The following is a 16,624-nucleotide window of genomic DNA, read 5'->3' on the forward strand; positions in this document are numbered from 1 at the left end:
AAAAAAAAAAAAAAAAAACTCCTATCATTAATGCAAATGCTCCTTAAAAGGATCAGTCCTTATTTATGCCTTTGTCTAAACTTTGTTTTAACAAACAAGCAAATTAGTTTTGGATGAGGAAGGAACAAACAAGAAAATATTATGGGCAGGGCTTCTTCTAAGAAGGCAACTTTAGAATACAGGAGATAGCAAGAAGGCCTGAAGAAATAAATCACCTTCTTTTGAAAGCTCTTCCTCAATACCCAGACCAGATTAGGTAATCCCTTAGAGACAGTGCCCTCTATTTATTCCCCTAGTAACATTATCATTCCCAATTGATTCCCATTTGTTTTTATCCACTAACTAGATTATATGCTTCAAGAATGTAGGGGCTCCATTATTGTTCACTATCTTATTTTAGGAACTGGCAAGTGTTCAGACACAGAAGGAAATTTTTTTCAGTTGCTCATGAATTAATAAAAATTAGATAAGCTGGTGGGTCTGGAGATGAATGGAAGCTCAGAGAGGTAGGTTACTGGACACAGTCCATTTGAGCAAGTATGCCCAGGATCATAACAAACTGCTAAAAATTGAATAAATGTAGTTGGATTACTTCAGAATTTTGCAAACCTGTTTTCTACAATTCAAAACTGTCCAGCCTGATATCTTTCCCTCTTAATTCTACATCAAAAGGAAATGAGAAACAAAGGATAAGGAGGAACAGAAAAAGAGCTTTGTGCATATCCTATTCATCTTTCTCCTCTCCCCAGCCCCACTATATTGTCCATTTATTATTATTCTAACTCTGCTAATATAAGAACTTGATGTACTTTGACATATAAGATCATATAGAATCGTAAGAACAACTAGACCAATGCAAAAGGAAAACATGCCTTCTGTATACAGCCAATTCAGAATCTATGTAATTCAAACTGATGGTACTATTTTGTCCTAGGAATCTATGCCACCTGCATAAACTTGGATTTGGGGTCATAATTAAGTAAAAAAACTAAGCTACCATGCCATTCAAAATTCAGAAATCTAGTCTTTCAAATGCTTAGATCTATTATGTTCCTTCCCATTCAAAGCCAATAAAATGATTTTTTTCCCCTGCAGAGAAATGTTCTACCTTTCTGTTATAGACCAGAAACTGTTTTAACCCACCACAGAGGATAAATTCCAACTTTCACATCCCTAACACTGAAATCACTGATACACCAACACTAAAATCACCAAGAACTCAATTATCACATTACTGAAATGCCCTTTTTGAAAAACAAAATCCACTTTTTTGTTTTAGCAAATCTGCATCAAACATCTGTCCACCAGTTATTGAACACTGCAGTCTGTGGGTGTTGTGAGGAAGACAAAACCACTACAGGTCTGTGCCCTCTAATGCCCTCTAAGAACTTAAATCTTGGCAGGAAACGACAACCAAGATGTAGGGAAATGGCTGTATCTAACGAAGGACCAGAGTATAGGACAAATAACAGGCCCCATATGGTTTATGAAAGAAGGGAAAGTTAAAAGCGGAGCCCTAACTCCAAAATAGCCACTTTCACATTTCAGTAATTAAAACCAACCAACCAACATCTTCCACCATTTTTACTTTACCTGGTTTTTACACACACATATAAATATAGTCGATGGTTTGCTGGTTGGTTTTGCTAAATCCCTTATTGTCTGTTAGAATTACCATACAATGTGATTACCCCCGAATAGGAGTTTTTATATGGTCGCAAATCACTTTGATGGGAGCTGTATCCAAGCACAGTGTGTGAAGACAGTGTCTGATAAGTAAGATAATGACGATGCTCAACCTGCCCTGAAACTTGGTCATGGTGCTACTTCTTCATTCTCATCATTCTTAGTGCCAGAGAAGATTGTTTTGTCACAACGCTCTACTTTCTAAGGGCACATGGAGTACAGATAAACAAGTGCACATCTCATGTACTTAACCACAATGTACCAAGATTCTTCTTTTGTGCTACTGCACTCCTAGAAAGCAGTTACAGATCCTATTATCTTTGTATCTCTAGCCCTTCTCATAATGCCTGGCATGTGACAGGTAAATGTATATTTCCTATGTAAACTTGAATTTATTTTGGATATAGGAAATTTTAAATCATACCCAATCACTTTTTCGGAAAAAGTAAAAACATAGCCCTGAAACCATGCAAAGTAGAGAAATACCTTTAGAAGGACACTAATCTTCCCCTACGTAACTTCTAACTGAAACAATCTGATTTCCCACCTCCCCTAAAATAACATCTCTAGTTACAAATACATTTTTTATTTCCTAACTCTTAAGGATTATGCTATTTCTCCTGGAAGCTAATAATAGATCTCATGCTTCACATCATCAGTGAAGTAAAAATGTTCTATAAAATTTATATAAATACTATCCTTTCCTAAATTTTTTCTCTTTATAATAAAGGACATTTCTTTTTCTTGTTTTGACAGTGTGGTATTTGAAACCAACATAAAATGACTATTTCATACTCAAAAGATAATTACCAAGGATGGTATTTGAAAGTGAAAAAAATTAAGCCTTTGTAAGGCTTTGGAGTGGGCAGGGGAAGAAGTCATAAAAAGGTACTCTGAGGGTGCCTGGGTGGCTCAGTGGGTTAAAGCCTCTACCTTCGGTTCAGGTCATGATCCCAGGGTTCTGGGATAATGCCCTGCATCAGGCTCTCTGCTCAGCAGGGAGCCTGCTCCCCCACCCGCATTGCCCTCCCCCCGCCTGCCTTGTAATCTCTGCCTTTCAAATAAATAAATTAATTACTCTTTAAAAAAAAAAAGGTACTCTGAAAAAGAGGAGAAAGTACTCTCAGATTTCACGGTAATACACTCCTGGAAAAAAAGCAATAATAGTACCAAACAGCAAGTTATGGAAAACGGAGTGTTAAAAATGCAAAGCAACATGCTGAACCTTCCATACGGCATTTATTCTAGCGAAAGCACACCAGTCTTTCTTCACCTTTCATTTTATTACATGACCAAACCTCTCTGAGTCTCACTTCTCAAGAATTAGCTTCAGGGAAGGGTGTGGAGAAAGACCATGTGCAACCTCATAAAAACAGCTCATTTTTAAACTGCTGCCAGACATACATGTTTTATGAGAAGACCTCAGATAATCCTTTGATTAAGAAGCTTCTGGATTCTAAAAGCACAATGCTGCCAGCAAGAGGAAGCTTTAACTTCCAAGTGTGCTGATTTCATTCTTTTAGACTATTACCAGCAGTGAGTCTCTTTTCTAAGTTACGTTTTCTTCTATCTTGAAATTTTTCTGAAGAGAAGAAAAATCCAATCACGATGGGCCAACATCATATGTTATCAGTTCTCCTTATTAAAATACTTCATTCTGACATCAATAATCATTCATTCAAAACACATTAAATGAGTGCCTCCACTGTTTCAGGCATTATGCGAGATGCAAAGGCAGATGGAAACACAAATAACTAGATACGAAGCCGGGTGTCAAAGGTTAGACCACAGAGGAGAGGGGCAAACCCAGGAAAGCCCTGTGTTGGAGGCAGTGTTTGAACCGGGCCTTATAGGATGGAGAGTTAAAGGAGGTAAACCATTCAAGACAATGGGAATGGCATGAGCAAAGAAAGAATACCAAGGGAAAATGTGGAGGAGAGGCTGGTACCTTTAGGTAAATGGTAGTAGAAGTAACAGGTGGGTTAAGGCAGAATGATAAACTAGAAACAAATTATAGCATATCTTCATTAACTATTCATACTTTCCTAGTAAGTGCATGACCAAATCCTTACTTTAATCCTATTAATCTAACAGAGAGAGTAGAACGGAGAAAAGGAAGTAAATCAATGTGAAATCGAAGTGAATCAAAGTAAATCGAAGTGAAACAAAATTATGAGTCTCTGCAAACAGTCTTATGATGTGATGGAAAACTGAACAGAACAGCGGCGACAGAACCAAGAGAGTGAGGGATGGAAGATAATGTGATGGTAGAACCCACTGGACCTGGCCAACTCTTGACTCCCAAGAACAAGGGAAAGGGAGCAAAGATGACTTGAAGAAAATGAGACTAGGTGAGTGTCAGAATGGTGGTGCCATGAGAAGAATCAGGATCACGAAGAAGACTGATTTCTAGCCACAGGGAACAAGGATGAATTGCACATTGGTCATTCTAAATTTGAAAGATAGAGTAAAAATATTCAGTAAACAATTTAAAATACAAGACTGGACACAGGGGAAATGACCAAGGACAGAAACACAGACCATGTGTGCAACTATAAGAAGGGGAAAAGCAATCAAGTAAAGGAAAGACAAAACAGCCGCAAAGAAGAAAGAACCAGATTAATGTACTATTACAGAAACAAACCAAATAAAGGATATCAGCATTGCCAGTTTGTTCAGAGGAAGGTGAGAACTGGAAAAAGTTCAAAGATTTTCAACTAGGATCTTTTGGTTCACCTTCCAGATAGTATGTGTTGGGAAGTCAGACTGCAAGAGGTCAGGAAGCGAGTGACTTAGGAGGACGCAGAAGGTTCATGTTTAGAGTGTTCTCTGCCAGGCTGAAGAAGAAAGCAGAAAGAATAACTTGGGGACTTTAACCTTTATACATCTGAGAAGGCTGAACTTAAAAAAGGTAAGAGTTTTTTAAAAGTCCATTCTACAGGGCACCTGGTGGCACAGTCAGTTGGGCGTCTGTCTGCCTTTGACCTGGGTCATGGCCCTGGGATGGGGCTCCACGTTGAACTTCCTGCTCAACGGGGAGTCTGCTTCTCCCTCTGCCCTCTCATGCTCTCTCTCTCTCTCATACTTGCGCTCTCTCTCTCCCAAATAAATAAGTAAAATCTTAAAAAAAAAAAATACACTCTGAATTAACCAACCAGGATAGTTTAAGTACTAACAGTGTGCTTCTGTTACCGACTACTGTTTGGGTCTTCCCCTCCCCCAATTCATACACTGAGTCCTAACCCCTAATATGCAATGGTATTTGGAGATGGGGCTTTGGCAGGTAATTAGAATTAGATGAGGTCCTAAGAGTAGGGCCCTCATGATGGGATCAGTGTCCTTAGAAGAAGACACACCAGAGAGACTGTTCTCCACCTGCGCTTGTACCAAAGGACCGTGAGAGCACAAGGCAAAACCGTGGCCGTCTGCAAGGCAGGAGAGAGCTCTCCCCGGAACCTGCAACCCTGATCTCATACTTCTAGCCTCTAAAAGTGAGAGAAAATACATTTTTGTTATTTAAGCCAAGTCTCTGGTATTTTGTTATAGCAGCCCCAGCAGATTAGATAGTTACAGAAAGATCTGGCTTACTTTCTTCTATATAATCCTGTCAGCTAGAATCTAGAATCTAGAATCATGAACCCAGGACAGAAGGCAAGAAAAGGCTGCTATCAAACTCCAAATGCCCTCATAAACCCTCTCATGTCCCACAAAGTCCACAAAATTTCTCCATCATGATATTCATGAGAAAAATAGAAAATGAAGTATAATTGAAACTGTAGCTCAGAAACATAATCTGAACATGGTCAACAGACACCGAAAGGTAGAGGGAGAAATAAGGAGAAATGGAATAATACTGACCTACTGCACCAGGCAGAAACTTAACAAAAGAAGTCAATACAAAACAAACACTTAGTTTTCTTGTAAAATGAGCAAAGTAAATTTATCTCACCAAAAACAGCTCTAAAAATGGCAAAGAGAGTTCAAATAAATACTTTGTTAAGTGAAGAACTAGCATTTGTCGAAGTATTGAGCTAGTGAATTCTACCCCAAGACAGTATAAAATCTCAAAACTTAGAAGTGGGCTTGTTAAGAGATGCTACACTAAGAAAATGTCAGCAGTTGGTGTGACTCTACTCCGTCATATCCCATTATTTCCAAGCTTTTTCTTGACCCCCTCCTTCCCAAGATTCTTTTCCATCTGTGGTAGAAGCACAAAGTCTGAGGCAAAGTCTGAGGTGCTGTGTGATAAAGCACCTGTTTTATAACATTTGTAATGTCAGAGAGATTTAAGTTAGCATGCTCACTCTGTTCTGATCAAGTCATCCCTTTTATAAGAGCTTTTTAAAGACCCATGGCTCAGTTCCTTCCAAAAAAGGTATTTCGAGGCTTTTCAAGAAACAAACAAAGAAGCCACACCTTATTTCCCCATTACCACTTAAAATGTTTCTATTACTAACAAGCGAATGGCATGTCTGAACTAGTATCAATATTCCTATCACTGAAATATTAACATCCAAATCAAACAGCAAGCCTTTGCATACATACCTATCATCCTATCATCCAAAGTAAACATCCTAGCATCCAAAGCAAATACCAAGCTTTTGCATTCATACCACAGATCTAGGAAAATGGTGGGGGAGGTGAAATACAACATTGCAAAGGCTACCAGAAAAGGAAGGAGCGAATAAAGATAGTCTTCACATTCCTAAGGAGAGAATAAACCATAGGAAGCTCTTTATATAGAACAGAAAGACAGAATCTTGAGAAATTTGGAAGCTATTTCTTATTTAGGAGGAGCCAAATAACTTTGGAAGGAAGAAAAAACATACATTTGCCATGCCATACAGCATGGTACACATTTTTTTCTTGACCTACTGTAAAAGATTTCTCTATACACAAAAAGGCACTGGTCATAAAAACCGAAGCAAAGAACTATATTTACTGAACATGGAAGCATAACTGGTTTAAAATCAAATACAGAAGCCTCATAATATTAAAAAGTATGTGATATTATGGGTTTAAGTGTCAGGAGATATAAATTATAAAATGTCTTGGGGGGCTGGGGCACTTTCATATATTTTTTTTTCCTTTCATGTTATGTCAGGCTAGGAAACACGTATATCTGGGGAAACTTCCATATGACAGACTTCTGCCTCTTTTAGAGAAAACCTGGTTTTCCTTTGAGGCCAAATTTGGAATCTTCTTAAAAAGAAATAACTTATTAGTCTTTCAGAGATTATTTTAAAAGTCTGGGTTCCAAGAAGTGCTTCTCCTATTTACTTTTCTCAAGGCACTAATCGGCTGCCAAAACAAGAGAAGAGAGGGCAGGTAAAACTGTGCAGAGGAAAGGGAAAAACATGTATGAACTTCACAGACATGGTTTATATTATCTTTGGAAGACAGGGCACAGCCTAGAAATATTAGTGCTTCAATAATCTGTTGCAAAAGTTAACCACTCAGTTTAAACCTGCTCTTCATGAAAATTATTTTTAAAAGGTGTCATTTTGACATTTGCCCATTCAGAATAAGCTTCAGGGACACTTATGAAATGCATAAACAAATTCTTCAAGCCATAGAAATAAAATACTTAAGGTATTTTTGCTGTTGTGGGTAAATCATACATGAACAACATTTCCAGATGATGAGGCCAATAAAAAGAAACAAATAAAAAGAAATCAAATAAAAATTCCAAAGAACTGGTAACACCTCTAAGTCACACCAGTGCTATGCTTAGAGGTAAAGACTGGTGCCATGAAATTCTACGTGATCCAAACTCAGCAAATGGGACATGGGAAGAAGACGCCAAGAATTCAAAGCCCACCCATGTTAAGTGGAAGAGCCCAACTCAATAATATCAGACATCACCACTTTCCCATCAGACACAAGATGAAAGACAAGATGGGTCATGTGGCCTACTCTTACTCTATGATGTTAGTTTCTAGCAACCTTAAGCTTCCCAGTGGCAGCCACATTAAAACCCCAGGCTCCCTTTCCCTGCAGTAGGTCATGCCATGCAGAGCAGACACAAGGAAGGCTGAAGTTATTTAAAAGAAAAACAAAAAAGTAAACAGCATGAAGCAAGCTCCAAAGGTGCAAGGCTGAATTGGCTACATTAGCTTACCATATATCTCGGATCTACTCTCCTCTGAACTAGACTTTGTCTTCTTGGAGGAGCTATCTGCACAAGAGCGGGAGAAAAGGAGAGAGATATAGAAAATATGGAGACCAATGTAAGGGGAAAAATTCATGGGGGATAAAAGGAATGAATCATGATCAAGTTAAATCGTGCAAACACAAAGTATGAACATCACAGGTGATAGCACTTAGAACAGTCACGAACAGCACAAGTAATGACATCTTTTAAAGATTTATCGAAGAAAAGACAGTACAATAAAAATGTGTTCAAACAACATGACACATGAATAGTCTACAAAATATATCATCTGACAATCATAGAGATGACAAAAGCACTAAAAGCTGTAATAATCTCATTTTGAAGCACTGCATACCACTTCACTGACCCTGTCTTTGGAGATGGGCACACCACAGAGGAGTAATACAGGATAAGTCAATCTAACAAGACTCTAAGGTTTATATGAACTTAGGGCAGATACTCATTAGCAAGAATAATAACTAATCATATTAATAAAAGCCTCTGAGCCCCATGATGTCAGAATTATATGTCAGAATTTAAAAATTATCTTTTAATGGAGATCCAGAAGTTGTACGCACCCCCCTACCCAAGCCTAAATAAACTGATGACTGGGATTTCATTTTTACCTATGATCCAAGATGCAAGTAAATTACTAGCTAGTCACTTCCTTTTCTTCCCTTCCAGAATAATGTTTATAATGTTTTTTCAAAATAACCATTTACAATGAAAATATGAGACATCTGAGTTGGATACAAAAAATACACTCTATTAAAACTGTATTTCTAGACAAAAATGTCTTAAAGAGATACTCTTTATTAATCACCTTAGTGATTACCTACTATACTCTTTTGTCATAGGAACATACAACAGAGTAAAATAGTATATACACAAAGAACACTTATTAGTTTCAAATGACAAAAGCGAAATTATCCAGCATTTTTTATAAATTAAATACTGACTGACTTTATAAGGAGGAAGCAAAAGCCCATATTGTACAAGAGGAGTTCAATCTATTTGTATAAAATTAAGAATATAAATAGTCAGAAGTTCACTAGCATGAAAACCTTAGACAAGATCAACACTACTTAAAAGATTCTCTGCACTCAGAATATTTTTGACTGAAGAAAAAGGGGTCTCTATTCATTTGCTTACTCTAAAGTGAGATGATCAGTAATCCCTGAAGTTGGATTTTATCTAATACTCCAACTTACTATGGTCACACACGAATTTTTAAATGATTACAGAAATCTGCAGTTGTTAGAGCTTTGATTTTATGAGATCTACTACAGATCACACTTAGGATTTATTTTAATACTAAGTCCTTGGTCTGACTAGAATCTCCAATTATGACAAATGACTATGTTTATTGTCATTATTTTTAAATAAAATACACTCTACAATGATGCTTCCATAGCGGAATCCATAGCGTTGATGTTAAAAATGCTTGCATTCATCCCCAAAGCACAGGTTTGATATTATCATCGAAGAGGAAGGAAGAGTTCGGAAACAGATCAAACAAGAACTCCTGGGTGTTTCAGGTAGTTATGTAGCTTATTAAGCCAAATTATTCTGAACTAAACTACACTCAATATTCTTTAGAAGAACAAACAGTGCTTTACCTGTAGGATCAAAATCATGTGATGCACTGCGCTCAACTTTCTGCTTCTTATCTGTTGGTGACTCTCGGTTCAAAATACTCCCATGCCTAAATTAAAGTAAAGCAGTCAAATATTTACTACAAGCAAATCAAGCGAATAAAAATTTAATTGCAAGTGTGTCTTACCAAGAGAATCCAAGTACTCAGTTTACCTTATACATCCTCACAAATCTAACCTATATTTTTCAAGAAGTTTTAAATTCAGTCTATGGTATGTGTAATAAATAATCTAGTTATTTGCTTATAAAAAGTGCTTAAAAATAATAAAAGTAGTATGTAGTATTAAGTCTATTTTATTCTTAGAAATAACTTATATTTGGGATGCCTGGGTGGCTCAATTGGTTAAGCATCTGGTCAGGTCACAATCTCAGAGTCCTAGGATCAAGTCCTGCATCCAGCTCCTTTCTCAGCAAGGAGCCTGCTTCTCCCTCTGCCTGCTGCTCCCCCTTGCTTGTACTCTCTCTCTTTGTCTCTCTGACAAATAAATAAATGAAATCTTTAAAGATAAAATAAAATAACTTAAATTCTTCCAGTGGCCTTCACAGGTTACTATGACTTCCACTGAACAGGTAAGAAAACAGTGTCTGAAAGTAATTCGACACTTTGCCCGACCTGACCCTACATATACTATGGTCAGGTTCAAAATCCCTAGTGTAAATGCAGCATGGGTGAGAATAATAAAAAGAAAAAGAAAGAAAGAAAGACTGGTTTTAGGCAAGCCTCACTAGATTCTAGCTACAGAAGTCAGGCAGGCTCAGATGACACTGGAATTATTATTCTTCCTATGTCCTACCCAATTATACTGGTCAGATAATAGCAGGGCAGCAAATAAGACCCTCACAGTAATATATACAATACTAATTAACAGAAATGCCAAGATTAGCATCGGTATCCTGGACCATGCTGTCACTAAAATGATAAAAGTACTAACATAATTAGGAATGATATACTACCTACAGTCTAAATAATATTCATGACAATTAGGATGAGAGAGCAGTGAGAATAAGCACTGAGGAAAAGGTATTTCATCCCAGGATCTGAATACATATGGGGATAAGGCTGTGAGCATAGGCGTATGTGAACATTCGGGATTTTTTTCCTTTACTCTTAAAGTAATTAAGACTGATTCAGTTTGCCAAAGTTCATTAACTAAAGGCAGCTGTCTTACCCACATGATAAAATACATCAAAAATTGGCAAGCCATTTACACTCCCCAAGCTACTCACAACTGAAAACAGTCACAATAGATTTTAAAATTAAATTTCTTCATAGGGAGTGACCTTAACTATCAATTTGAACAAACTTTTAAATTGCTTATATTAAAAACATTGAAAATGTTATCAAAACAATGCTCCCTTCCAGAAAAAATATGCAACACCTGTTACATTTTAAATTTGTAAAACATTTTGATATTTTAAACTACTTAAACCCACATTTTCAAAAGCCATAAAAATCCGCCATAATTTCAAAGGAATGCTTCTAATTAAGATTTAACCAACGCGTATGAAGGGCAACTGAACAACTTACCTTATAGGTTTTTTGAGGGGAAACCTGAAACAAAGAAAAAAAAAAAGGGAAGATGTAGTTATTTCACTTATAAGACTGTTATTAAATTTATTCATTCTACTAAAGCAGAATAAGAGATATAAACCTTGTGCAACTTTCCCAAAGCAAGATTCGGCAAACAGTTGGAGTAAAAAGCTGGATGCTATTTTTTAATAACTCCTTTGTTAAATCTTAAATTACAGGTGCATTTACCATGAGCTGTCACTGAGTATGGGTTCTCCTTTTTTAAAATCTGTAAATTTAGCTGTTGCTAAATTTAGCTGTTGCTAAATTTACTAAGGGCTTACAAGATGTTAAGCACTATTCTAAACTGTTGACAAGTGCTATCTCATTTAACCCTAAAAAATACCTATAAAGATATTATTTCCATTTTGCAGATTTTAAAAAACTAAGGCAAAGAGAAATATATTGCCATTAAAATATTATATTCACTTTCCCTAGCAAGGAAAGTTTTTTCCTGTTCATCCCCTCTCCCCATTCCCCAAGATATCTGGGTGGTGATTACTGCTGTATTGACCTGTCTACTACCCTTTGATCATAATTAAATCACAATTCTCATTTATGTTTAGCATTTATAACAGAAATCTAGAGAAAATACCATTGCAATACTACCAGTTACTAAGACTATGTTCCAAAAGTAGAAAACAAAAGGGTACATCTTTTCTTTCTTCCGGTCTACAAGCTATTAAGAACTACTGCATTTCCTCCTGGTTGCCTTTTTTGAAAGAAATATTACTGGAGGCTTCCTGATAAGAATTTGACGTTACACATAAACACTAAGTCTACATGTGTTTTCAGATTTCCTCCCATTCCCCTTTCATCAGATCTGTTATTTGAGAAATGACCACAACTGATGGCATTTTATGTAAAGATTATCTAGCCTGGGCAACAAAAATGGGACTTATTAAGAGTATCAATAAAACTGTTTTTTTTTTTAAAAGGTCATTAATAAACACAGTAAGAAACAAACATAAAACAATGATAACTTAAATGATTATTTCATTTGTCATGGAGACAATTTAGTTTAAAAAAAAACCTCTAGGGGCACCTGGGTGGCTCAGTGGGTTAAGCCGCTGCCTTCGGCTCAGGTCATGGTCTCAGGGTCCTGGGATCGAGTCCCGCATCGGGCTCTCTGCTCAGCAGGGAGCCTCCTTCCCTTCCTCTCTCTCTGCCTGCCTCTCTGCCTACTTGTGATCTCTCTCTGTCAAATAAATAAATAAAATCTTTAAAAAAAAAAAAAAAACTCTAAAGTACAAGTTTAATTACCATTTCCTTTAACTCCGATAAAAACTAGAATTGATCCAAAGAAAAATACAAAGAATCTAAAAACTTTCATAAGAAGTGCATGTTCACTCACAACAAAGTCAGGGATAACAAGGAAAAGAGGTTCTGGGGTAAGAGTAAACTGCTCTAGAGAACAGACCAATTACAAAAAATCACGAAATTTTCAGAAACAGGAAGTCCATCCTTACTTGCTGGGGAAGTGTGGGGAGGGGGGAATGTTTTTTTAATTTAGACATGAACATAGGAGCTGGCAGAAAAGAATTCCCAACTGAGTTTCTACAAAGGATAATACCTGCAGTTAGCAACCTTAGCCACTCTTCCTGATAGCGGTTATAAAAACTCCTACCCCAAAACAATGCTGCTTGCGTCAGGGCCTGCAACATCCAGGGAGATTCTGGTAAAGAATCCCGGAAGTTCCCAGACTACGGTTGTAAACCAGCTTCCTGAGCTGCCTTCTCTTAGGAGGGAATGGAAAGGGAGGGGAAGGAGGAGGATAAAAATGGAGTGAAAAGATGAAGAACAAGGACTACTGCACAGTAAAATTCGCTTAACACAGTCGACTTACTACATTCTTAAAGTACAGGTGAAGAGCCTCTCTCAAACACAAATTTTTAAATACAGTACTTTTTCTCTAATCACTAAATTCCACAATTAGCCCAACACTAGGCTGAAGAAACAATTCTGGCCCCCAAATCATCTATTTTCAAGACCTTGTCCATTCTGCAACCCAATCATACAACTGTAACAACCTCCTCTGGTTAGCTATCTGAGGAAAAGAGCTGTAGTTGAATGCTGAATTACGTTGGAAGTCCTTAATAAATTGTTTCTGGCTTTTGAAAATACCGTATCAATCACTTGGACATTTAGTCAACAATGAACATGTCTGTGCATATTTACATATGTGTGTATTTTTCCAGATATGAGACGAAGCTCAAGTATGAATACGAAGACCCATAATTTCAAAAGGAAAATGCTGTCAGAAATTAGAGCCATTGGGATAAGATCACTAGATGCCCTTACTTTCGATTACCTATACTAAGCACACTTGAATGCCACAAATTCTAACCAAGAGCCTTAAAGGTCACGATTATATTTACTCACTTGACTCAGGATGCCTTTTTCTTATAAGTTCTGAGCTCTAATATTAAAGCCCAGGAAGCAATATATAGAAGCCTCCTCAAAGTTTTTATTTGCATACTCCTCCCAATATGTTATTACAGTGTAAAGGGAGTTGTGATTTGGTACTTAAATAAATAACCCTAACCCAATAAATAGTATTTCCTTTAGTAAAACTTTCAGTTTTCGCCAGGTTTAACCACACACACACACACACACACACACACACACACACACACACACTTTACTATACAATACATACATATACATGACTTTCTAGTTGGGATATCCCTTTAAGACTGTTAAACAGAATTTCTTCTAGATTAAAAACATTACAAATGGCCATCAAGGTTTTTGTTAACACATATTTGCTTATAATATATAGCTTACTAGAAGTCATTTTTTCCTTTTATAGATAATTTTTTATGAGAAAAAAGCCTTTGATATTACTCCTGAAAGAAAGTGTCCTGAAAGAAAAAAATAGAAATACCACACTTAAACCTTAATTCCTACCCTCTCTATCTCCTTCAAGGTATTAGATATTTTTTCCTCAGGTTTAATTTTGATGAAGAATTTGGGAGTCTGGATGGTTCTTTATAAGGGGTGACTGCAAAGAGAAGAATTAAGTTCAGGATATTTTACCTACACTGGATAGTGGGCAAGTTTTCATTAGCCTGTTAATGTCAGCTACTAAATTTAGAATTCTCAATAATTCCATTGTAAGATACATCCTGATCTTAGCAATGTTAAAAGGCAGGATAAAAAGCCCATGCACCTTGGAATCCATGAAATACAGCACTAGCTTACTGAAATTCATGCCAGTGAGGAGAGTTTCTAGACAAAGAACTCTGCAAAACAGACTGCAGGTAAGAGAAGTCTAGGGCTCAATCCGCAGGAAATGATGACAAACAACAATACAAAAAAAAAACAGATTCCATTACTGTTACAGTCAATGAAAACTGCATGTGATCTCAAGGCCTCATGGACAAGGGCTCCTCAGAAAAAAAATGAGGTTCATATTCTAGTTTTGCAATTTAAAAGGTGCTTTAACACTTGTACAAGGTGCTCAGGCTCTCCAAAAATCTTCTGGAAAATAGTGATTATACTAGTTCCTACCTTACAAATTTGTTTTGAGAATTAGAACATGCAAAGCATTAAATGAGAAGCACTGTCTAGCACTTAATAACCATTAAGTTATTATTAACTATTAATCAGAACAAAAATAAAATCTGAGCTTTAGAGACTTAACTTCAAATTAAATAGAAAAGAAAAATAAACTTAAAAACTAACAATATTCAGGGGTGCCTGGGTGGCTCAGTGGGTAAAGCCTCTGACTTCAGCTCAGGTCATGATCTCGGGGTCCTGGGATCGAGCCCCACATCGGGCCCTCTGTTACAACTAAACTTTTCATTTTCCTAGCAAGTAGGGTCAGAGATTTTTTTTTTAAGCCTGTGAAATTGTGTTGACCATACCCACCATTTAGCAAGAGTCCATTATTTCCCATCTCCTTTAAAGTATCAAGAATGATTACAGAATTCTGTGTCCTGGATGTAAATCAAGTTTTATTTTCATCTGTTTCTAGAAAATAATTTAAATATCCTGAAGCACAACACTAAAGTTTGAAACTACTCCAATGTGAATATGAACCAGCTAGCTCTAGTATTGTATCGTTTTTCACAAAATAACAAAACAGCTAAAAGGGCATTTAAGTACCCTTAAGTATAGGGATTTAGAACATACTGCTGACTTCAGCTAAACTTAATTCAAACTTTAGATCTCTGGACAATAAGATTCATAAAGCCAAAAGTAGTAATGACCACTAACACTCCTAGCTCTCCAAAAATACCAGTCATAAATCCTTTCGCCACCTACAATTTATAACTGGTCTAGCTTACACTCACTAAAAGAACTAAAAACGACAGAAAAAACAAACAAAAAAAAAATCCGAAAATTATCCACCATTGTACCTTTTTATTGGGAGATAGATCTAAAGCATGAAAAGCTGTCAGCAGAGCTGGCATAAACATTAGTTATATCATAAAGACTCGAACAGAAGCTACAGCTGAAAGGATGACTCGAGAATTTTCATGGTGTTGTTATTAGTTTTAAACCTCTGGACCTTGCAATACAAAACCACAGAAAGAAGGACCAGGGAGCTCAATTCTGGTGTAAAATCCAAAAACGATTCACTAGAATGTAACGTAAGACAATCTCAAATTAAATTCTTAAATATAACTTAGGATACTGCTACTTTTATTGAAGAACTTAACACATAATGATCCTTAGTCTTTCCTAGACATACTTTGACAAATCAAACAGTAAATTCTAAATTATTTTAATTGCCTCTGCCAGATATTATAAATCAGATATTGGTTGTTTCTGAACTGGGAAAAGTAATTCACAATGAAAATAACATCTTATTTATTATAGGCTCTTCTTTCCTCATGGACAACCTGAAATAGTATTACTTTAGGCAATATCTCCTGTAAGGTTTCTAAATAATTCTGCTTTGAGATAATGAGTATCATCATTAACTTATACAGTGTCTTTCTAGACTTCCAATTATTCACTTCAAAAAACGAAGCAAAGGGAACTGCCAGAAAAAAGAAACCTCAAACTACTTAGTATCTCTCTCTCTGTTTTCACCTTATTTTATTTTTCTTTCCCTTCCCCGTGTTCATCTGTTTTGTTTCCTAAATTGCACATATGAATGAAATCTCTGTGGTATTTGTCTTTCTCTGACGACTTATTTTGCTTAGCAAATAAGGGTTTAAACCTTAATCTTACTTCACAATTCCCAATTTCAGAATTTGTTTGGAGAAGTGGTTCAAGACAGCCAAGTAGGATGATCCTAAACTCACCTCTTCCCATGGACACAAAATTCAACAGCTAACATGCAACAATTTCCTCTGAAAAAGTTCTGGAAACTAGATGAACAGTGCCTTCACAACAAAAAATAAAAGGGCCAATTTGAGACCGGTAGGAGAGGCAGAGACATGCTCTTGCCAACACCCCACCCCAGGCACAGGGACCCACAATCAGAAGGGATTTCAAAAAAATGGAACTTTTTCGGGGCGCCTGGGTGGCTCAGTGGGTTAAGCCGCTGCCTTCGGCTCAGGTCATGATCTCAGGGTCCTGGGATCAAGTCCCGCATCGGGCTC

The 16,624-nt window shown here is 36.7% G+C and overlaps 1 protein-coding gene across 4 annotated transcripts in view; it reads right to left on the reverse strand.

The window, feature by feature from the left end:
* Window positions 1-16,624, reverse strand: part of ARHGEF12 (Rho guanine nucleotide exchange factor 12) — a 145,332-nt gene that overhangs the window by 66,568 nt on the left and 62,140 nt on the right. For 3 of the 4 annotated variants that reach the window (XM_059415334.1, XM_059415317.1, XM_059415308.1), the window contains exons 2-4: window positions 11,025-11,048; window positions 9,460-9,545; window positions 7,808-7,864 (exon numbers count right to left, since the gene is read on the reverse strand). In XM_059415334.1, the coding sequence (XP_059271317.1) occupies window positions 7,808-7,864; window positions 9,460-9,545; window positions 11,025-11,048 (167 nt within the window). The remainder of the gene's footprint in view (window positions 1-7,807; window positions 7,865-9,459; window positions 9,546-11,024; window positions 11,049-16,624) is intronic. The other variant, XM_059415324.1, reaches the window with a different exon arrangement.

Source organism: Mustela nigripes, chromosome 1 (assembly GCF_022355385.1).
Source record: "Mustela nigripes isolate SB6536 chromosome 1, MUSNIG.SB6536, whole genome shotgun sequence".
In the NCBI taxonomy this organism is placed as follows: Eukaryota; Metazoa; Chordata; class Mammalia; order Carnivora; family Mustelidae; genus Mustela; species Mustela nigripes.